This window comes from Topomyia yanbarensis, chromosome 3 (assembly GCF_030247195.1).
Source record: "Topomyia yanbarensis strain Yona2022 chromosome 3, ASM3024719v1, whole genome shotgun sequence".
Lineage (NCBI taxonomy): Eukaryota > Metazoa > Arthropoda > Insecta > Diptera > Culicidae > Topomyia > Topomyia yanbarensis.
Window position 1 is genome coordinate 165,630,646 of NC_080672.1, and position 24,772 is coordinate 165,655,417.

At 36.8% G+C, this 24,772-nt stretch overlaps 1 protein-coding gene across 1 annotated transcript in view; it reads right to left on the reverse strand.

Moving 5' to 3' along the window:
- LOC131693134 (sortilin-related receptor-like) overlaps nucleotides 1-24,772 on the reverse strand; it is a 59,293-nt gene that overhangs the window by 9,042 nt on the left and 25,479 nt on the right. The window contains exons 2-6 of the mRNA XM_058980714.1: nucleotides 11,019-11,279; nucleotides 10,788-10,949; nucleotides 809-932; nucleotides 352-742; nucleotides 23-289 (exon numbers count right to left, since the gene is read on the reverse strand). Coding sequence (XP_058836697.1) covers nucleotides 23-289; nucleotides 352-742; nucleotides 809-932; nucleotides 10,788-10,949; nucleotides 11,019-11,279 — 1,205 coding nt within the window. The remainder of the gene's footprint in view (nucleotides 1-22; nucleotides 290-351; nucleotides 743-808; nucleotides 933-10,787; nucleotides 10,950-11,018; nucleotides 11,280-24,772) is intronic.

The window sequence follows — 24,772 nt, forward strand, 5'->3', positions numbered from 1 at the left end:
ATTTGAGCTCAGATGTACTTACCGTGTCACCGGGTACAGAGAACTGAACTTCTGTGATAGATGGAGACTGCAATCTTTAATACAGTTCTGTATCGGCTGTCCATCATCGTCCGTTGTAGGGGCCGTAATAGGTCTCCACGAAGCACCGTGATCAAAGGTGATCAATGATACTAACGAATCTGGTGAAATCGTCTCACTTAACGGTATTCGATTGATTTTTGAGGCAATATAAATTCCTCTCAAACCTTCCACCTTGTACAGATCGGTAAAAGCACCATCCGATGATTGGCTGAATTGTAATTATTTTACTTTTAAATCTGTATTTAGAATTCCGAAAGCTAAACTACTTACACCAACCAACTAGATCGCCAGTTTAGCTCAGGCATGTAGGTAAAGACATTCTCCAAACTAGGAACAAACTTGATATCCGTCATGTCTGCATTCGATTCTGACACATACAGATGCGAAATCCGTTCCGTGTGTACCACGGAAATCATTATCCGACGATCATCAACATCCGCCACGTGGTAGCCTTTCATATCCAACTCAGTTTGAAAGTCAGCTTTTACAAACTTTCCCCGCTTGTAGCTAATTAACAGCTGGGTGTTGTTGGGAAGCCGTTGTGATGCGAACATGAAATCTTTCTTAATGTGGAAATCTTCCACCTTCTCAATCAGCACGTTGAATTGATTTGTGTTGTTGCGCATGTTGGATGCATTGTAGAATATGACCGAGGAAGTATCTAGAAGTTAAAGGAACAAGGTAAATAAATGTGCCGGGAACTCTCGGACAACGCGGGCAGACTCACTTGTTGGCTCCTTTCGTTCGACGTAAAGATGGATTGGAACTCCTTCCCCAGATGACCATATGTAAGATTTTACATAACTTTGCAGAAGGGTGAAAGACGCGCCGAAATCCGTGGTGTAGTAAAGCTGAAAGTAAAGATGGAATTCGTTTTGTTCAAAGTTGAAGGCTGTATTTCCATTAAAAAAAATCTAGGATAACGTATTGTGCTCCAATAAGATGAACTGGAGTTCGTTTTCGCTTTATCGTCAGCAAACCAGACCTTCTATATTTGCTTCCCGGGACAGTTTCTTTAGGCGTACACATATATCGTGTGAACTGTTTGTATTTTTTATGTGCTATCTTGGATACTAGTTTAGATACATTGTCTAACTAGACACCTAGATGGTGCTAGTTACTGACGAGTTGAAATCGAAACACAAAAAAAAAGTAAAACTTAATTTAAGTTAGGTCTTGTGCCGATACGGCGAATGATTTAATCAAATTTTCCCTTTTGAGAATTTATTGTATCAACTTTACATTTAATCAGAATAATGGTATGGTGCGAAAATTATGTTAAACTATGGTGTGATTGACCCATTTTCATTTAGACTCACAGAGAAATACTGAATACTTACCCGAGTAAAGTCGAACATCAAAATTACAGTAAATAGAAATGATATTTTGATGTTGAACAAATGGTAGTAGAACTCAGTAGGATGGTATTTCCGCGTGAACGTAACCATTGAGCATTTACTTGGGTTTAAAACCATTCTGTTTAGGTCACACCATATACTAAAGCTCTCCGGTTCACTCTAAAAAAAACTCGGCATCGGATTTATCCCGTATTTGTCGAAACATTTTCATGTCGTCGACCAAAGAAATTATAATCAAAATTTGATACTGACGTCTTTAAAGTAAAAGAGGAATAATACTGGACCGAGATGGCTTCCTTGTTGGATACCGGATGTAGCGAAGTATGGTGCAGATAGACAGTCCTTAATGCTGATTTGGAATTGCATTCCATCAAGGTAGGAACGAAACCAGCACAGAAGTTGTCCATGAAAACCAAGTTTGTCCAGCTTCGCTATTGTGATAGCATGGTTGATTTTGTCTAAGGCCGCAAATAGATCCATGTAAATAGCATCGGTTTGCAATCCCTCAACGATCCATCGAATACATATGTTGTGAACGAGAGCAGGTTGGTCGTTGTCGATCGTTTAGACATAAAACCGTGTTGGTCGTCTGCAATGTGGTGTTCGTAGTGAAATAAAGTAGGGTCTAAAACAATCAGCTCGAATAGTTTAGATACGGTACTTTAATACGAGATTTCCCGATGAGTATCAATGTTCGATTTGTTTCCTCTTTTATGAACTGAAAAAATGTGCGTTGCTTTACAGCAGGAAGGGGATGCTCCAGTAGTGAGTGATAGCACGAAGACTCCCCGAAGTGGTTCAAGAAGCCCTCTGATGCATTTTTTTTACAAAAAGCGAGAGAACGCCATCAGGGCCCGAGGAACTAGATGCTTTCAGCTTGGAATTTACTGGAAGAATGCCGGCGCATTTATAGAATTCGCGAGTTGGTTTACGCACTTGTTGCCGAAATACTGCAGCATCAATCGTTAGTCTTGCACTTTCTTTTGTGGATAGTTTCATGAAACGCATACTGTAGAAAAATACTTCCAGTCTGTTATATGAAATGACATTTACATTTCGAATGTGACACTTCGATTTCTATACAACATTGTAACCAACTTCACGCAATTAGGTTAGGAACAGCCCCCTGCAGCCATTTTTTCAAGCAAGCATCTCCCTTTGTTAAAATTAAATCACCCAATGCAAGAGCATGGGAGACATGAACACATCAACATAGGGAAGCCACCCCCCCCCCCCAACCCCTGGTTAGGAAAAATCGACTCCTCGCGCAAAATTAAAATTTTGTAATTTGTTTCTCGCATCAATAAAAACATTATATATATGGGACATTCCATGCAAAATTCGCCACAATTTTTTTTTGCCCAGATCAATTTTATTCTCGGTTTAGTAGTCAAAAATATTCGACAAGAGTTTTTTTTATTTCAACATAGTAACGCCGACTTTTTTTTATTTCAACATAGTCACGCCGACTTTCGAGATTTTTTTGGTTGAATTTCACCATTTGAAAAAAAAACCTACTTTTTTCAATCGCTCGTACTGTCAAAAGTAAAGAAGATACCAAAAGTACACAAGACATGAAATGTGCGCCTTTTTAACAGCTTTCGGATGAAGTATATTAATACTTACTCAACGTATTAATTTCATGAAAAATATTGAAAAGTTTAAAACAAATCGGTTTTTCTCAAACTTGAACATGATTTTTTTTCTTTTTTTTAATGAATAAAATAGTAATATCATTTTTCTTGATGCCATAAAAATTTGGGAGTGGGCAATTAAATACAGAGATAAGAATTTTTCAATCGGGCCTTGCACGTGAAAAACACCGCCACGCACTTCGCTCATACTAAGGCTTGACTGTATGAGATTTTACACACCACCGCGTTGTGTAAAACACACTTGCAATTAACTTCATTATTTATTAGAAATAAATAAAAATAAATAATAATAATTATTCAACGGATTGACTTGATTTTTTATGAGGATGCATAATATGTGTAGCCAGTCGATGAACCACGGAAAACTGAATAAATTTTTTTTCTCTCATTATTTTTAAGAAAAGTGAGGAAATTTTACTTAAAAATATCAGATTTTTTGGATTTTATAAGGCTATTTTCAAAAAATTCAAACCTTTTTCTAATTTGTTTTTGGTTCATCGAGTAACTACTTGTCCAAATTTAAAAAAACTTATTTAATTTCCTGTTTCAGTCAATTTTATCAAGAGTTATCATATCCACCGTGGCGCTCCTCGACGTGGAAATGGTTGGAGTCTACTCTTGGAACGCTCGTGTGGTTCTGTATGACTGAAATTTTTTCTCGTACATAATGAAAGTATAAATGAACCTTAAGATTGCACAAGAGTTGTTGCCTTACTTTCAAAATCGTAAACCAAAATCACTTTCGGTTTAAGCACTTTACACCAGACGCCCCCTAAAGGAAAACATACACAGCTAATGCGTTATGTTTGTTTAAGATTATTACTGTTTTATACTCAATTTTGTAGTTGATTTTATAATAAAAAATGATTGGGAATATCGTTGTATGAGATAATTTTTACAATGATTAAAATGTGATAGTTGTATTCTGGCGATAGATGAATGCTGAAGAGAGATTCTTGCAGTTCTGCAAAAATGTTGAACGCATACTTTTTAAGTTTCTGGCGCTTTTTAAATCTTGTTTTCAGTTTAGTTACCTATCGTTTGTACGTCATACTCTTAACTCCATTCCTTTTGAAAGCCTTAAAAGTTTGCATTTATTTTTCTGATGGTGCATCGTCAAATAATGGCTTGCGACGAAGCCATTATTTGTCGAGCAAGTTTACAAATGATAATGATGATCAAATTTCGACCGCAACTGAGTCGTACGAGGTGACAAGGAAGCTTCTTTGTTACGCAATGTTTCAAGCTCAAATCTCAGGATTACATAGGAAACGTGCCAATCGAACCAATTTATTCTGATGCAAGAGCAAAGAAAATACCATAGAATTGTTTCGAAAAATGCCAAACCATACCTGGAATACAATCATTTCACTATGTTGAGACGACCGTGGACTTCAATTAAAACTGAAGATCTTTTCTTTCGGTGACACTTTTGAATGCTTAAGTCAATATAAATCTGAAATTAAACATACATCTAAATACAATAAATAGTAAAGTTAATCGTAAGTGTGTTTTTCACAACGCGGTGGTGTGTAAAATCTCATACAGTCAAGCCATAGTACGAGCGAAGTGCGTGGCGGTACGTTTTTCGCGCGCAAGGCGCGATTGAAAAATTCATATCTCTGTAAGTATTTAATGGCCCACTCCCAAATTTTTATGGCATCCAGAAAAATGTTTTTACTATTTCATTCAAGAAAAAAAAGAAAAAAATCATGTCCAAGTTTGAAAAAAACCGATTTGTTTAAAACTTTTCAATATTTTCCATAAAACCAATACGTTGCGTAAATATTAATATACTTCATCCGAAAGCTGTGAAAAAGGCGCACATTTCATGTCTTGGGCACTTTTTGGTATCTTCTTTACTATTGACAGTACGAGCGATTGAAAAAAGTAAGTTTTTTTTGAAATGGTGAAATTCAACACAAAAAATCTCGAAAGTCTCGCCTACTATGTTGAAATAAAAAAAAGCGTGTCGAATATTTTTGACCGAGAAAAAATTGATCTGGGCAAAAAAAAATTTGCGTGGAATGCCCCATATATACAATTTCATAGTAACTTTAGTGGTTTTAAAATAATTTATGTAAGGAAAAAAGCGAAAAAATGCAATATTTCAATAAAATGGCAATTGGTTCACTTCAATTCATTTTCGGGTCCATTAATTTTCCTTGGATCGGTTTCAAATTTTACAGGTGTTTTTGTTAGGTTAAAAGGAAACTTTTTCATCCCGGCGCTCGTTGATATGGCTATCGTGATTTTTACATTTCTTATAAAAGAAATGTATAGAATTCGCTCAAACTTTCAAGATTTTTTCCGAGGCCCGGAGGGCCGAGTCTTATATACCAATCGACTCAGCTCGACGATTTGGGACAATGTCTGTGTGTGTGTGTGTGTGTCTGTGTGTGTGTGTATGTAACGGACAAATTCTCATTCGTGTTTCTCAGCAATGGCTGAACCGATTTTATCCAAACCAATTTTAAATGAAAGATCTAAAAAACAGTATGAACGCTATTAATTTGTTTTTGATTCTGATGTTTAGTTTTTAAGATATGAATGTTTGAATGCGTAAAAATGGCGTTTTTTGCAGTTTTTTTAAATTATCTGCCGAAAATGACAATATAGATTATGTTTTTAGACAGCTTAAACGAATACCTTTCGAACAAGCTATAGATTGTTGAAATCGGACTATTATCAAAAGAGATATTAAACATTAAATGCGGACGAAAGATTTCTATCATTTCCCATTGCCAGAAATATCACCAAAAACATGTAATCTATTATTAACGCCAAAACGGCTTATTTTAGGTCAATAGTATCTTCGGAGAATTTAATGGAGGTAATATGCTCTTTATTTTGGTATTGTGCTTTTGCTGATTAATCCCCCTATGAGTGAGATATTTTCACAAATTTTCTTGGAAGTGATTATAACGAAATGATGCCTTCAGCAAATTTGTAGCTCTTACTTTTGCGAATAACTTTACTGAAGACTTCAAATATCTATTTTGAATATTTTAAAAGTTATGGCTTGTTGTTTGTGGATTACTCTTCGTCGCCTTTTTATTGTTCAATATAGTAATAATCCATTGAAATAAGCCAAACATTATTTCGATAAATCGAACTTGTATTTCATTTTTCTATCTACAACCGCTAGAAATAATCACCGAACACTTCCAAGTTGTCTGGAAGGAACTTGATAACTTATCAGTGCAAAAATGTTCATTTGTGCGAACCTTCTGACTGCAATTTTTCTAACTTATGACCATCGGATCGATCTGAAACCTTTCGGAAAATGAAAAGCGAAATAAATAACTCCAAGCAACGGCGTAGCCAAGAGAAGGTTTTAACACCATACAGCCCCCCCCCCCACCACACAAAAAAAATTGGATTGGAGTTGAAAATTTATTGATGCAAACTGATTTAATTCAATATTACAATAACATTATCTGATCCGTAGATTGATAACCTGTTGTTGTAAACATCATGAGGACTTTTGATAAATTGTCGAAATGGGGTCCTGATATGTAATGGATCTATTAGTCTTGATTTCACAGTTGTCTAATAGCATCAATATCAAATTCATGCCTGAGAACATTCCAATAGAAAATTACAGAGTTCTGTAATCAATCATAATCCTCAGATTTCTTTTCAAATTTTCAGCTTTTTTCCTACACAATATTACGAAAGCTTATTACACAATTTTTCCTAATAGGTTTGTGAAAATTATAAACTATTTGAAATTTTTTAATAGTTTTTTTTTTATTTAACCGTGATTTTTTAATAAATAGTGATCATCGCTTCACAACGTAGTCTATTTTTCATGGTTTCTGGTGAGCACGAATTCTCGAATTGCTGAACTGAAAATTATGGAATAGAAATTAATTTTTAGTATTCTTTACAGACCCGCTGGTGCCCTAAGACGATTTCGCTAGATTTTTAGAGCACTGTGCACTAGACTGCCCAGAAAAATGATGAATTTTTGAAAACTCAATCGACCCACCCCTGAGTCGATTCCTGGTCCCACCAGGTGTACTTGTACCAAGTTTGAGGCGGGTCGGACAAGTCTAACTGCCGGACCAACGTGTCTGAAGTTTGTATTGGATTTTTCAACAATTTACATGGAGAAAACTCACTAGCTCGTATTTTCGCCGCTGGGTGGCGCTGTATGCAACGTATTGTCACTGTAAGTGAAAGTAAGAAGGATATTTTAATTGTCTACAACTTTGTCGAGGACTGCTGGTAAATCCGGCTATGTTGAAAGAAGTTGTTGGACTTTTAACGAAGTGATGTCTGAGTCGGTTTTGCATGGGGCCTGGCAGTGCATGGTTGTGTATCAGTGCTCGACTCCCGCGAACTATATATTTTTGTGAAATAATGGTTGGATTTGGCCGAATAGTATGTTTACAAGAATTATAGTAAATAGTACGAGTTATGTTTTGGTTAGAAAGTTTTAGTTCCACCTGTGGCCGCATGGAGGGCGCCACTACTGACTTTTCATAGAAGAGAGATAGAGTATCAAGATGTTCAGAAGAAACACTGAAAAATGCCTGTTCTATAACTTTGTAGAAGACACCAAATTTCTATCTCTCTCCGTTGAAAAGTTAGTGTTGGCGCCCTCTATGCGGTAGCAGGTGGAACTAAGATTTTCTAATCAGGGCATGACTCGTGTTGTTTACTATAATTCTTCTGAACATGCCATTGGGCTAAACCTAATGATTATTTCACAAAGATGTTTAGTTCGTACGAGTCGAGTACTGATACACAGCCATGCACTGTTGGGCCCCATGCAGGACTGACTCAGACATCACTTCGTTAAAAGTTTGATAACTTCTTTTAACAAGGTCGGATTTACTTGCAGTCTTCGACGGAGTTGTAGACAGTTCAATTATCCTTCTTATTTTCACTTACAGTGATAATACGGTGCATACAGTGCCACCTAGCGGCGGGAATGCGTGCTGGTGGGTTTTCTCCATGTAAATTGTTGAAAATTCCCATACAAATTGCAGGCCCGTTGGTCCGGTAGTTGGACTTGTCCGGTTTGCTTCAGGTTTGGTGCAGGTGCTCCTGGTGGGACTGGGAATCGACCCAGAGGTGGGCCGATAGGGGTCATTTTTTTCCTGTCACCCTACTGTGCACCCAGTGCATTAACGCAAGTGACGGAAGGTTATCGAAATGTTTCGTGAAAATGAAAGTTCCAGTAATGATGATGATTTTCCCAAACGGTTCATTTTCGAGATATTTTTATTTGTTCATTGGCATTAGGATTAGCGATACTAATTCAAATCAAGGATACTACTGGGAAGTCACCTTTAGAAAAAGTCGATGTCGAAGTAAAATTTGAAACTATGCACGCATGTACTTCAGAGATAGCGTGATATCAGGAGCTGCGATTTCATTTCAACGCTTTTTTTTGTGAAAAGGGCGATACTTACAAATGTAAACATAGGGCTTTTTTCTTACATGCGAATGAGGGCTTTAAAACGCAACAAATTAACCTACAAATTTTGATTCTACGATATTGCTTTCTTAAACTACAGCAAAAAATACAACGGGCGAAACTGTATTTTTGTTTGTTTATTTAAAGTTTCGCCCTCCACGCTCCATGCAAACAAACAGGGCGATACTTTTTTTGCTAGCAGTTTAGAGGCGAAACTGTTATTTTCGTATTTTTTAGCATTATCAAACTGATACCAGCTGTAAATAGTAACAATGATCTCTATTGAAAAAACCCGGACGAAATCGGTGGTGTAAAACGGTAGTTATTGTAAAAAAACGTCAGAGCGATACTTCAATGCTGATAGATGGGACCGAAAAAGTAAAGAATCGCCGAAGGGGCGATACTATCATTTTGTCAATTTCAATAGCAAAAACAAATTTTAATTTAATAATTTCAAATACTTTATGAAGTTTTGGGTTTCGATCACTGAATCATGCAAGCTAGGATGTCAAAAAACACAATAGTTCTTAAATAGGAAATAAAACCAAGTCTGGAAATATTCACTGTTGATTTTCTTTGAATGGTATCACTGCTAGTATCGCCCTTTTCAAGAAAAAGCGTATATTTCTTAGTTCTCAGTCGCGTTGGAAATTTGAGTAAAATATAAACTTCAAATCGATTAAAAAATAAATCGTTTTTTTTTGTTTCAGTACAATATATAACCCCTTTAGGAAAATTCAGTTTTCCCACCACAATATAGATATTTTATTAACAGAGCATTAACAATAGTTCGTTGGTATGTCTATTTTATGGGCCATTTTTTCGCTTACCCGTTGATTTGGTTTGAGATTTCTAGCACTGATGTTGTCCTATGCTGATTTGAGCGATTCTCTGAGTCCTGCCACTATCCCATGTAGTATGTGTTATCAAAAACATCGCGAAGCATCAAGTTCTAAATGCTCTCAAACGATATAATATCCGAAGAGAGTGATAAGAGTTATAAGAAATGTCTCATCACACTGTTAGGTGGATTAAACACGTTTTTTCTAACAAATCGCTGCCAGGCTAGTTTTTGCTTTTTTATGTCAACTGTGTTCCATAGTAAAAAAATGAATAAGTCGTATTTTCTCTGAATAAATCCAACTTTAGTTCTGTACTGCCTATAATCGCAAGTCAGTTCCATATATATAGGGAATCCCATGGAACATGGTACTGACTTGTGATTATGGGCAGTGTAGCCCGTACTGTTTATTTTCTTGCTTTGACGATTATTATTCGATGAATCATTCCATGATAACGTTCTGACGAAATGGCAAATAGTCATATACATATGACGATAAAGCAACAGGCTTCAGAATAAAATTCTGGAAATGATTTTGAAGCGTTCTCCCTGGGGTTTAGTAAAAATGAGTTGCACATTAATCAACAAATATAAATAGAAACTATAACGAATAATATTGTAAACCATTTCCGACAAAAACCGTTGTGATCATCAAATGCATCAATCAGCTCTCTTTATAGCAGTGGTTTTCAACCGGGGGTGAATTCATCACCAGGGGTGAATTAGACTTTTGTAGTGGGTGTATTTTGCGGGGTAAATTTTAACTTGTTATCCTAACACTCCCTTTGGATATATAGGTCTTCATATACTGTTTCAGTGTGTCAAGAATCAATATGCTAGCTCAGTGTCTCTAGGAACAGGCTTCAAAGTGGAAAAAGTATGATATTCATCCAAATGAAAATTGTATGACGAGGTAATGGTGATAAACAATTTTTAGAAAGGGGTACACGATGGAGATCAATATTCAAAATGGGGTACATGGTAAAAAAAGTTGAAAATCACTGCTTTATAGCTCATAAGTAAGATACGTTTAACCCCTTGCTTCACTTGACAAGTAGGCTTAAAAAAATACTACGGCAAGCAAAAAATACAAAGCTGTGGAACCATAACTATAATAATACAGCAAAAAGTAATTAGCTATGGAAACATATAAGTATTAGCCGAATCATGTAAGCAATACAGATGAAAGGTCACCAGTTGTGTTCAGCCACAATATTGAATTAGAAATGTGATGTAAACTAAAAATATAATCATATAAAGAATTAAACATAACAAAAAAGATAACGGTAGGTATTATATTACACTGTGCCTGATTGAATCTCGAAAATTGTTGCATGGAAAAATACAACAGACCTCAAATATCTTGTCGGAAAAGGCTTCATTACGATAATGACACATAGCATAATTGTATCTATTGTTACCTTTCGCTCTGGATCTTTCTTATCCAGAATTAGAATCATTTTGGTATCGGCCTCATAAAATGTTACATCTGATGGTGTGAAATTCAACATTCGCACCGTAACCGATTTTCCATAGTCTTCCGATGTGAATATCGCCTTGTTCCTCGGATCGGTAAACACTATCTGTGAAGCGTAAAATACACATATTAAAAATTGATTATTACCGCCACACCTAGCTATAGCGCAACTGACCGTGTTAAACTTAGGATGGGTGAAGAACTGCTCCACTGTCGAGCTGACAATCGATCCGTTGATATTCAGTGCAAACATTTCCGTTTGATCGTCGAACGTGTCACCGTAGTCCTTAGACACGAAAATTCTGGACGGCTGCGGGGGTGGAGCTTTTGCATCGTTATCGGCGGGAGGCTCGCGCGCCAGGCAAATCATAACGCTCGTACCCTCACCGAGCCAATGCACAATCAGCTGAGCATGGGAGTCGTTCAGTTTATTCACCTGGAAGTGAGACATTAAATAATAAAATGTTAGTGCTTTCGATATATGTATAGCTACAATCGAGTTACGAGACACCGCCACAATCTTTTTTTTTTTTTTTTTTTTTTTTTATTTCGATTATAGAGGTTTTAACCGTAAGGTCATTCGCCTCTTCGGGTTAGAAAAATCTCTTATGAAAAATTTCTAACCCTATGTGTGGGGTCGGGACTCGAACCCAGGTGCGCTGCGTACAAGGCAATCAATTTACCAACTACGCTACGACCACCCCCCGCCACAATCTTTCTTCATGGTCATAAAACCAATTTTGCATTAATGAATGCAGATTTGTATATACCCAGTAAAAACATATGTTCAATATCGTCAGCTCGTTTCACGGTCAACGATAAATAGAAGGCAGAGGAGAAATGTATAAATATGAAAAAAAAAAACACAAACTAAAGCGCTAAAAATAAACCGACAATCGAAAGGGACGAATGAATGAATGAATGGACGCGAAACTTCGTATACATATGCTAGCGGAACAGGTTTGGTCGTTCGACTGTTCAAAGTCGTCAGGTGCCAACAGGGTAACGGCGAAAAGTTTCTCAACGTAAACAAATGCCAAACGGGAATGACTTGTTGCAGGCTTATTTTTATTGATTTTACTACTTTCTGCAAATGCTGACAGAAGCATGCTGCGAATGTACCGTTCTATAGAAAAATGGGTCAAGCATATAGTTTTTCATGAAGTCGACTTGTTTTTGCGTTTTGCAAAAAAGCATTGCCCGCTGACGCTCCGTCCTACATAGTACAGAATAAGAAACAGTTTGGTGAGTGGCCACCTCAAGGTCATTATCAATCAAATGACTACGTGTTTATTGAAATAACTCATAACTGTATTCATAAAAAATAAAATAAACTACCCTAAATATTCAAATATTAACGATCACAATCATACTAAATCTGCGCGTTATTAAAAAAAGCTTTGGTTCAATAACCGTATTTCCACAAAGGAAACTTCTAAGTTGGAAAACTACTTAGGCCCGCCTACGGAACTTTCAACAAAAATTACAAATCCACGTGTAGTGTCTAGTGCATATATACTTGCAAATAGTGCTTATATCCGACCTCACAACTTGTTATATTCGTGCTATCACAGTGAATAAACAGGGGTAAAATGCCTATTTTCACCATACTAAGCAAGGTGCCTCATAAATAAAAATAATTGCATAAAAATTGACACCAATAGCTTTGCATCGTTGTTAAGAATCAAGATAATAACACAAATGTGCCGAAAACAGTAAAATTCTCGTATTTGAGCGCAACAAAAACTCGAATTGAGTGCCCCTATTGTTGCGCTATCATTTGACTCAATGCGTTGAACAAAGATGGCAAACACTGCTCTAACCAACGACTTCAAATGGGTAGGGTGATAATAGAAACATGGCGCAAATAGGCTCATCACCCAACGTCTATTGATCGGCATATTTACCGTATTAGGAATCATGATTTCAAAGGAGGTTGTATCATACAAATTCCCGCCACATAATTTTGGGGCAACTCAGATATCAATTTGAGAGACACTGAATTGATGGAATACTTAAGCAGTACAAATCTCCATATACTTTATAGAGAAAATCGGCCAATATTTGCACGGTCTGGCAAGGAAGAGGTCCTAAATGTAACTCTCTGCTGTGATAGTAAATCGCACAAGTTGGCAAAATCGCTTGTCTGAACGACTTAGAACCGTCGTTATTTGATTATAAACACTTCATCTTTTGATCATCTAAACGTCTCCCTAAGTATCGTTACAGGTCGTAATCCCAAATCTACAAACTGAGTCCTCTGCAAAGAGGACTTTTAAGTGTTATGTGGATACTCGTCTGACGAAAATGAAGTACTCAATTGTGTTTTGACACACTTTCCAGACTTTACGGAACAATAACAGGCGACAGTTGAATTCTTATCAGATGGTACTAATTTTTGAGCATCTGCTTATAAAATTATGACAGCCAAATCGATCAAATGGGCCCTTGAAAGTATTGTTCCGTATAAGTCTAAGGGAAATATGGATAAAGCACAAGGTTCACTCTTGGGCTGCATCCTAACATGCTAACCATTGGCGTAGTTTGCAAACTTACTTTCAAACAAAAACTTTTCTGCCAGATGCGAGTCCGAAAATACCAAAGAATTTATTTCATTTTTAAAAAAAACATGATTGCAATATTCTAGTCAGGGCACTGATCGGGCATTGCAAGCTTAGTTATGTAACTGCCCTGCAGTAATGCAATTGCTTATACCTACGAATTTTTGGCTCATCCTTTAAAATTTTAAATAAAAATATGTTTTCTAGATCACAAGGCCTGATTGTGACGAATCTTGGATCAATGCATTGCATACTCATCGTGGTGCTTACGGAAATCACAGACCAACAGACATAACACTCGAAAACAATGCTTCGCCTAATTAACGATTATTTTAAATATAGTTTTGGTTGGGGTAGTGGTCGTATTTGCGATAAGGCCGCCCCTGGCATATGCACAAGTAAGCTGAGGATAGACCACTAGTGAAAAATTGTTACCAGGCCCGAGGGTTGACCGACAAGCAAATGAGTGTATGGGACCGTGTATAAAAGGAGGAGCTAGTGTTCTGGAAAAATTGGCGGATTGATATTTTGGGGATGAATTTCCTCATAGTGTTATGTATTTTAGTCCGTGTGGAAATAGTGATGAGTCTGGGATCTTCCGTTAAGTAGGCTCCGTTTTAACATACTCTATCATATTCCAAATACCTTTGAAGGTAACCCATTCTTACGTCAATTTGCAATGTAAAGTTTGTTAGCGACAAAAGATGGAAACCTAAAAACACTTGATATATTCAACCAAAAAATGAATTTTTTTTTTTTTTTTTTTCGAGAGTTGTCCTACTGGAGCTGTAGAGCTAGGTTCTCGGAAGGGCTCCCCGTCAGAATCACATACTACAATTTGCAGACGAGACAGGCAATGTCGCCCAATAAAACACTGCAATAGGCCAATTGTAGCGGGCCGTGATTCTGAATGTGATATTCTTTGTACGGTTCAGGCATGTGCGGGCGTAGGGACTCGGAATCGCGTGTATCATCGCGAAGGGCTCGAATATTTGTACGTTAATGTGCTCGATCGCGTGTGCGTTTGTATGTCGCGTGTGCTAACGTGTAACTTCGCGTGCATAAATTCTATTTCATAACCGTGTGCCTTTCGCATATTCGCGTGTGTTCTAGAATGATCGCGCGCGGACCGTGAATCTGATACTTAATTTTTTGTGTACGGTTCAGATTCCAGAAGGAAGTGGGTTCTTCCATATCATTAGAGATGCCAATCATGTCGTCGTAGAACGCGTGGTCTAGTGGATATGAGCTTTATTTTTTTTGATTGGTCCAACTGAATGTATGGACCTAAATTGCTAGAATAAAGGTTAAAGATTTCCGGACGTGACCGATTCATGATCGCGCATTTGCGGGTTGGCGTTTGAGATCGCGTTTGTAACTTCGTAAGTACTAAAACGTTCACACAATTGCCGCAGTGTTATCAAGTTTACGCGATCGCAGGCATAGGTGTGCGTAGATGATCGCGAAGGGCTCAAGCGTTCGTATGTTGACGTGTTTGTCCCGTGTGCTCGCGTGTATGTGACTTCGCGTGTATAAATTCGATTTTGAAACCCTGCGGCGATTTATATATTCGCGGACCGTCATTCTGATCTTTAGTTTTCGGTGTACGGATCACATTCTGACAGGGAGAGAGTTACCCCATATCACTAGAGTTTCCGGTCATGTCGCCATGGAACGTTTTGTCTAGTGGATATGGTAGTTATTTTTCAATTTTATTATTTTTTTAATAATTAACAAGGACCTAGATTGTTTGTACCGAGGATAGATACTTCCGGACGATCCCGATTCATGATGGCGCGAGCGCGGGAGTTTGTAGGTTGACACATTGACATTGAGATCGTGTTGGTAAGTTTATGAGTGCTGAGATTTTCACCTTATCACCGGGGTGTAATCATGTTTGCGAGTTCGTAGGTTGCTTGGAAAATCGCGAGGGGCTCTAACGTTTGTGCGCTGACGTGATTTTGTAACGTGTGTTCTTGAATGGTTGCGCGAACCGTGAGTCTGATATTAAATTTTCAGTGGGCGGTTTGAATTCTGGCAGAGAGTGGGATCGTTTATATCGATAGGGTTCCCGGTCATGTCGCCATGAGACGTGTTGTCTAATAGGTATGGGCGTATTTTCTTAATTGGTCCAGCTGAAGGCATGGACCTAGGCTTCTAGGATCAAGGATAGACTTTCGGACGTGACCGATTCGTAATCGCGTGCACGATGGCATTTTTGTAGGTTCCCGCTGAGACCGCGTTTGAGAATGTGTGAGTGTTAAGACGTTCACTATCACCATCGTTGTTGATTCAGCTGAAGGCGGGTGTAGAATGGCAGTATATGACTCGAAAAGAAGAAATAAAAGACAATATATGAGAGACGTAATAGATTAGATAGGTACAAGATACAGCTGAAGTTATGATCATCACATGAGACATACATTAGTACTTCAAACACTACTAATACTTGAATAGCCAATCACCACACATAGCACATCCTTTCTCAATTATCTATTTGTTACTGGTTGATTGTTGGTTATGAGCTGGTGAATAGAGGAAAGGTATAGAACAGACAAAAGGCTCATATCAGCCCTCCCGGCCTCCTCGACACACCACTATCGAGGCGTATTGTAATCAACATCTTGAAGCGGGCTTCTTATATAAATCAAATCCTCAGTAGTCATAATGTTTGGTGGATTATTAATATGAGAACTAATTAACCTCTAGTAGTAGAACTTGGTGCAAATAAAAACTAAAAAGAGCGAAGGTCCTTATATTTAGATAACTCTATTGAATATATTGTGGCTTGATGATGTTTACAATACCGTCAATCCCATCAACCTGCGAGAGGGATATTCAACCAAAAAATGAAATATTTTGCACCAATATGGTACAATGTCTTTTTTATCTAAAAATACATAGCTCGTTGGCATGTTAAATACGCTTTCAAAAATGGATCGAAAGAAATGCGTATTAGAAATAATATGTGCGGTCCAAACGGAAATCAAAAGATATCTCATTGGAATAGTTCTAAAAAGCTTGGCTAATCGACAAGCTCTGTTCACACTGTTTCCAATACGTCTAATACTCGATTGCCATCAGCTGCATACAAAAGAAATGCAAAATACAATCTTAATAAACGACCAAATGGATTCGATAGTGAGACAAACATTCTGTTCGTACACGAATAAAATAATAATAAAATAAAAACGTCAAATGTGTTTGTGCATAATTCGAAGCATCATTAAGGAAAGAAGTCATTGAAAGTATTGATTATTTCGAATTATAGTGATAGGCAGAAAATGAGGGCTAAACATTTCTTCGAAAATTGTAACGTGGATATTCTACCAATTTTTCCGGTGTGGCAATGGATTACAAAAATGAAGTATTAAAGTAATTCTGAACGATCGAGAAGTCTAAGTTTCTCAAGAAATAATTGGCTAAGCAGGTATTCTGCAACAGTGGATGAACCAGTAAAAACTTCATACCAACAGAAAGGTATCCTAGAATATCTACTAAGAAGATTGTTTACAGAAACGGTTTTAACCACTTCTGTGCAGTAATAATCCGCTTTTTATGTTCTGGTTAGATTTGGATTCTTCTTTTTAACTTTCCGGAAGTCGCGCTAGTGCACTAAGTGCACGCTGCTCTGAAAATCTAGCGAAATCGTCTGAGCGCACCAGCGGCTGCTCGTTCAGTGAGCCATTTGCGCGACTTCCGGAGGGTTAATATTGATTGCGTTGATGATACAAAATCATCCAGCACCTTTTCACAACTTTAAAATAGGGGCACTCTTCAAAAAAATGTCAAATAATCACAAGAACAAACAGACAGGTCTTCGAACAAATTATAGAAACCGGTTTTTGGTAAGTTTACTTGTGATTTGAGACAAACAGTTTTTAGTCTCTCATTTGCCTGTTCATGATTTTTCCCTCCAATTCGTCATTTCAGAAATTAAGCACCCTCTAAACTGCCGTTAAGATCATATTCGTTCCATGTTCTATGATAGCGATTTTTAATGCAATCTGCCATTAGCAGCACACAAAAAAGAACACCAGTGTACATTCTATCTCTGCTCAAGCTAGTGCTATAAGAAAGTTAAGCAATCGACAAGTAACAGTTGTCACGATCTAACGTGATAGATAATACACTGCTGATTTTATTTTTGCGATGATCGTTTGTCTGTTTGTTGTGAGATGAATGAAGCTTCGCAGCAAAAGTGTTTCGGTTAAATACACTATTTGTTGATTTTAAATATTGTCGTATCCGCCCGTCTGTTAGCGGAAGGTGATATTGAAACTGGAGCTTGCGGAAGTCATCTTCATACAGTTCTATTATATACGGAAACCCATATTGAAAACGTTGAATTGTTAAGCGGAGTTGAGTGTCAAACCGTTAGGTAACGACAGAGTACGCGAGTACCTTTCCAGATTTTAATTAAAATTACAATGTGCTTTCCATAACTAGAACCTGAAACTTGATGACATCATAGTACATCACAAGGCATAAATTTTAGTGAGATGAAATTGAAGATGTAGTAAATGGGCCTGAGGGGAACATTTTGGTTGTTTCTACCGCATAGCAGACTGACTGATGGTCATTACTATAATAATTTTAAACTTATTCAAATATTTGTAGATAGTTTGAAATCAGGAAGTCATCTACTTTTTTAAACCTGCTATAAGGAATCGTATGAGATATTGTTTCCGGACACCCGGTCCTGGAGGTGTATCCCAGCATTGAAATACTATTTGTAAATTTCAAAGAATCCTAGCAATATGGATGTCAAAATTCTTGGATTTAATACTTCATTTCGTTACATACCATGAAGCTTGGTTGAAGTCTTCTACGTCCAAGTTTTGTAATCCATTGCCACACAGGAAAAATTGGTAGAATATCCACGTTGCAATTTTCGAAGAAGTGTTTAGCCCTCATATTCTGCCTCGATTGTTAACAATCGTCATTGGACTATCTGATAATTTGACCCCGGAGCGGTCTTCACAACTTTATTTAGTTTCTTAATAATTCTGTCTGTTTTATACTTAGCCAGTGAGCGAAGTAGACAAATCTCGACAAACATGTCAAATGGTAGGAGTGCAAATGAGAGCCTCTTTTTGTTTACTTCCTCTTTCGATTAGTACGCCGTCAGCATAAAACTTTTCAATTTTGTTTCAGGATATATCGAAAAACGCTGATTTCGATTAGCATATTATCCTAAGAGTTAATGAACAAACGTATAAACGAACGAGTTATTAGCGAAAGAGAAAGTAAACAAAGAGAAACTGTCATTTTCACTTAGGACATGTTTGACATGTTTGGCTAGAAATGGCTTCAGCTGCAGACAAAAAACAGGGGCAGCCAACGTGCGCGAATAAGAAGTATGAAAGCTGTGCGTTACCTAATGCCGCTATGGACTAGCACTGAACACGAGTGAAATTGAGTTGCGCTTAGAATTAACTCGATGGCTAGTACATGAAAGAACTTGAATAAAACGCCGTTGATAATTAGTTGATTACAAGCCCTAAAATTGGTCATACAAGCAAAAAATAAGCTGCCGCAAAAGAAGAGATCAACTACAATGCGATATACTGTTATACGGTCATGAAGACTCATTTCAAGAATCGGCAATTTTTTTTAAAGAATTTATTGCTGTATTATTTTGGAAATGCAACTAGATTATCAACAATTTGTTCAATTTAATAGGCATAATTACTCTACCACTCTGTATCTCTAACAATATTGACCCATCTTTTTCGTCTACAATTTGTAAACATAAAAAAACCTGTTTTAATACACCTAGCGATGCAATTGTGCCTTTCTCATTTCTCTAAATTATGGCTCGGTGGCTGTTTATGTTCAACATAATTGTGGAAATGTCCATTACATTCTTAGTACATTTTGCACTTATATGGCTTACCAGCCACGAACTTGATGAACTACGTGTCGACGGTGAAACACTTGAAACAAAAAAAATATCGTACTTCATTAGCCTAATCAGCATTAGATCAATGTTATCTGCTTGCTAACTCATTTTGTCATTTTGGGTGTGTGAAGAAAGCAAAAGTCCCACGAACGAACGACTCTCCAGCTCAATTTGGTATGCTTTGTGATATAGTGGTGGTTTAAAGATGATGGGGTTGAGAGAGGGTGGCATGAGGGCTGGATGGGGTGGTGGTCTGAGAGGTGATTTAAGGAGATTTTAAAGGGAGGGGATTGAACAGTAGAAGGGGTCGGGGTAACCCCTCTCCGTATACCATCAACTACGCCCTGTTAAAATGCATGCCAGTCAAAAAAATTAGGTTGACGTTTTTCAGAGTAATTGCATCACCTTTCTATATGACAAAGGCAAAAATGTGCCAAAATCCAAAAAAGTGAATTTTTGTCAAATTTTTTCAAGTTTTCATCAAATATCGACGTTTTATGCACCTTAAAGACATTTAGCATCAAAAATAAAAATTCTATTTTTAATATTTCCTATAGTTTATATGGGAAATTTCCGTGCGGCCGCACTCTTAAACCCGTAATTCCGGAACCAAAACTTCGATCGATACAAAATTCATTAGCAGCCGATGGGAAGGTTGCACCTTTCATTTGAGACTAAATTTGGGCAAATCGGTCCAGCCATCACTGAGAAAAATGAGTGACATTTTTTGACACATACGCACATACATACACACACATATACACACATACAGACTTTTTCCAATCTCGACAAACTGAGTTGAATGGGATATGACACTCGGCCCTCCGTTTTTAGTTAGTTTTTCAGAGTGATTGCATCACCTTTCTATATGAGAAAGGCAAAATACCCACAATTCGGCCAAGCTAATGCATTGAGCCGTGTCAAAGTAAACGGCCTGTGCACACCAAGCGTACTTATATGTATTTACCTTACAGAGTCAGAAGAATCACAACAAGGCCGTCGATAAATCAATTTGGCATCCATATTAAATATTATACGTGTCATTCCACGTCAGATTTACAACCAAATTTTTTTTGCTATCTTTAACTGAAAATTGTTCACACTAAGCTTTGTTTTTGATGAATGATTCTTTTTTTTTTTTTCAATTTATGAGTTTGTGAAATTTTGAATTTTATTGAATTGAACATTTTTCAATCACTGATAACTCAGAAACTATTCAATTTGTATGTATGTATCTCCACTTAACAGTACGCTTAAATTTCGTTACAATTCAGCATTCAGCATACCACTGCATGAAAGGCCAAAAGGGGGGTAGCGGACCCGTAGGCAATTACACCTACTCAGTATCCGCTGGAATCAAAGAATCTTCTACTCAGAAACTATTCAATTTGTAGAAAAAATATTAAATAATAGAAGTTGCGTTTTCACATGAGCTCAACGAATTTTTTTTTGCAATGCATATTTGTTTTTGCTATGTAACTTATGTATTCTGCAAATACTAGAAGCAATTTTTTTTAAGTCGAACCAAAAACATTTTGTTATTAGTTTTTGAAATCATTTAGTTAAATTTCGGAATCGATCTCCAAGTACTTCACGAGATAATACAATTATAACAGGTCTGTCACTGGTCGTTTAGTGAAAAATTGGCTTGTTTTCAGTTTATAACTGTAATATCTCGCATAGTATTTTGATATTCACTCCATATTTTTTCACAAAAAAAGATTAAATATGATTCTTAATATTTAAAATTGGCCCAAATTTTAAAAAAATCAATTTATTTATAATGATTGCAGATTTCATAAGTTATATAACAAGAAATATTTTTTAAGTTTTTTCGGTAAACTCATGCAAAAACAACTTTTTGTAAATAATATTTTTTCCCATGCATCAAATACTTTCCGAGTTATCAGTGATTGAAAAATGTCCGATTTTATAAAATTCAAAAGTATCATATTCAGCCAAAACAGAAAATACGTGTCAATTATTTTTAGCTAAAGAATGCAAGAAAATTTTTTGGAAGAAATTCAAATTTTGGTTGTAAATCTGACGGGGGATGACCCATATAACCATTGTTGTGAGAAGTTGTAATTATTAGATGGATCGAATATTGTTATTCTCTCTAGTATAAAATGTGTTGAGGGGAGTAAGTGCGTTCAACCGGATATTTGAGCCAATATTTTCCAGTCGAATTTATAAAAAAAATATTAATACCAGGTCGAAATTTTTCCCTGATTTGAATACAAATTCCCTGAAAATTCCTGGTTTTTCCAGGTCAAATAGAATTCCCTGATTTTCCAGGTTTTTCCAGGAATCGCCACCCTGTCAGACCATACATAGAACTGTACACAAAAAAGCTAAAGCTCAAAGATATGTTATTATTGCTAGCCCTGTGTAGTCAAGAGCTATAGGCTGTATCAGTAGGGTTCATTATTTCTCGAGAATGAAGAATCCAAACTGTTTACTGTTTTGCGTTGTGATTGTATTGTGCAGTTATCATTTTCCATTTCTCAACCTTTTTCTTTCACCTCCCTTTTCCTTCCCATCGGGACAGTGAACAGACGACATGGCAAGGCACCAATCTCCGAATAACAGGGGAGAACCAGCCAATTGAGCAGATATATTCTGAATACTGATTCCGCATATCACTATTGTATTTGACCATGACCTTGAGACTTATAATGTATATGAGTTTTTTTATGACAAAGATTGAAGGCGATCGTGTTTACAACCGGTTTTGTATTATGGGGGCAAGTCCGACTCTTTAAGCGCAATCATTTTGCTAAAATTCCACAAAGCTCCTAAAATTGTATTCTCTGTGCATAATCCTTGTTTAGATGGTTTTTAACAAGATATAATTTTTTCAGCTTTTCAAAAAATTGGATTCACCGAAAATTATTTTTTTTAAAGGAAAAATTTACTCCTAGTCAATAAAAAAGGAAAAAAAGTTGAAAATTTTTGGTCGACATAAAATGCAGAAAAATGGCGTTTTAAAAACGCTACGAGTAACCCGACACCCCAAAGGGGCAAGAGCAACATACATTTTAACTTTCTTTTTGTCCATTTTTTCATTGAAAATGAGTTGTGTATGTGTGATAAAATGTAATTATGTGTGATGCAAATGCATGCTATGCGAAGTTTCATTGTATAGAGAGAAGAAGACCATTCGAATGCGGGGTATTATAATGTTTAGCGCTTGGTTTATATTATGGTATAAATTTTCTCAAGTTATATTTTCGAGCTTTATTGCCATTTGTGAAACCATTCTGCAAGCAGAATGTATCTCCTGTTATAAGGATTCATTCACTTAGAAGTAACCTACGCTTCATAGTAAGCCATCCGGTTCGTGTAATGATTTTTCGGAACTCTGCTGATCAACAATCGGACGGTCGATGAAAAATGTTCTTCAATATAATTTCAGAATCTCATATTAGATTATACATTTTCGTTTCGTTTTGAATATAACTAATAATCACGCGCTATTACATTTTTAATTTTTTTGGTCGGCTAGACAATACTGACGAGAAATAAATGCAAAAAAACAGAGATTTCGTGTATTTCAATTATTAACATGATGTCATAATAGTGAAATTGAACACCACAAACAATACCCCGTCCCAACTATCCAAACAACGTGTCGGTCGTACCCCACCCAAAAACTGTCGGTCTTTCGCCAACAGTGCCCAATTAACAGTATTGAAATACTCAAATTCATCTTCAACACACACAAATAATGATATGAAGAGTAGATTAGAATGTGCGACAAAAAACTGATGATTTTTAAAGCTTTTGTGCTTTTAAACCCTTAAAATGGATAAACTAAAAATTGACGGCGCCGGTAGTTGAGTGGGAAGCGTAACCGCCACTTATTCCAGTTGGTCTGGGTTCCATCCCAGCCGAGTTCGCTAAGATTTTTCTAAGGTGAAAAAAAATGTAGTCACGTCTTCCTTCGGGAGGGGAGTACAAACGTTGGTCCCCGGTCCATGAGTTGATGAATCGATTTCTAGTCCAGATAGTGGAGTCTCAGCTCTCTGGGGTTGGTCATGAAGAAGTAGAATCCAAATTCTCTACTTACTAACAAATCTCCTCCCGTGACACTTGTGGAGGGCGCAGTACTATATACGGTCTCTAGCAAAAGCAAGTATCGGAGTAACTTTCCTTCCGCGATCTACATTCGGGCCTGCCCGGCACCGCTATTGATCAATAAACACTGTAGGATTACCAGGAGTTGCACATTGAAAGATGTTTCGCTACTGCCAAGCATAATTATCTACTGATTACCTGTGCTACTTTACCTAGTCCAGATCGATAACGGTGTAGCAGCCAGGGGTGGTCGCACAAGCTCAAGCTTAAAATGGATAAACTAAAAATAATATCCAAGTGTGCATCAACTTTGCTTTCTCAAGTTTTTATTTTGTTAGCGTTTAATGAACCCAAAGAGAATAGGAAAAGAGACGAATAGTGTGAAGCCAAAAATACCTTATTGAGCAGACCAATCGTGCAATGTAAATAAACATTACTCATGCCTGAGTTGGAGGAGATAAGTATTGTAAATCTATCAAAAAAAATTGAATTTTCGTCAGAATTTAGTGCAATCGTGATTGTAAGGTGCATTCTAGAGTCTATGTATGAGTAAAAACAAGTTTTAGAATTATTTCATCTCTTTGTTTCGAAATGCACATCGTTTGATAAACAAATCCAACGATCGACAAAAGGTTTGTTTTCAAAATATAATAGGAGTCATTTAAAGTGCTGCCTTTGGAAACGGTTGCCAAATTCTAGTGTTGAAATCATCGTAAAGGGAGTGTTGCCGTTTTGACTGATTTTCACTCTGCGTCTCTTTCACTATTCTTTTTGAATGAACCCATATGGTATCGATGTGTCTCAAAATGCTCAAAATAATCGTGCTAATAATATCCTGTCATTATTGTATGATTTAATATTTGATGTCTGGAAAAAGTCTTGGGGTGCCAGGCTTACCGACGGTGTCGGACTGACCACTAGTTTCCCTATATTATTGTGCGCGTTTTAACTATCTAATGGCTGAACTTTGATTTGGTGCATGCAACATAAAGACCCAATAAGCCCAATAAGCTCTCCCGGCCTTCTTGGCACACCATTATTGAGGTGTATTGCAACCAACATCTTAAAACAATAATTTTATTGAAACTGTTACATGTAATATTTCTTAAATATGTTTGTAAAATCGACAAACCCATATACTGCCTATAATCGCAAAAAAGTCTCATATAGATAAAGAATCCCATAGAACATTAGACTGACATACGATTATGGGCAGTATAGGGGAAGGACAAAATGTTAACATGCAACAAGATTATAAAATGCAATAATGAATAACTATAACATGTTATAATGTGGATCTGCTTTTCCATAATACAATTTCAACAAAATTCTTCTATTATTGCCAAAAGATATGAAGACTTTTTTCAATAGGTTCAATCTGCA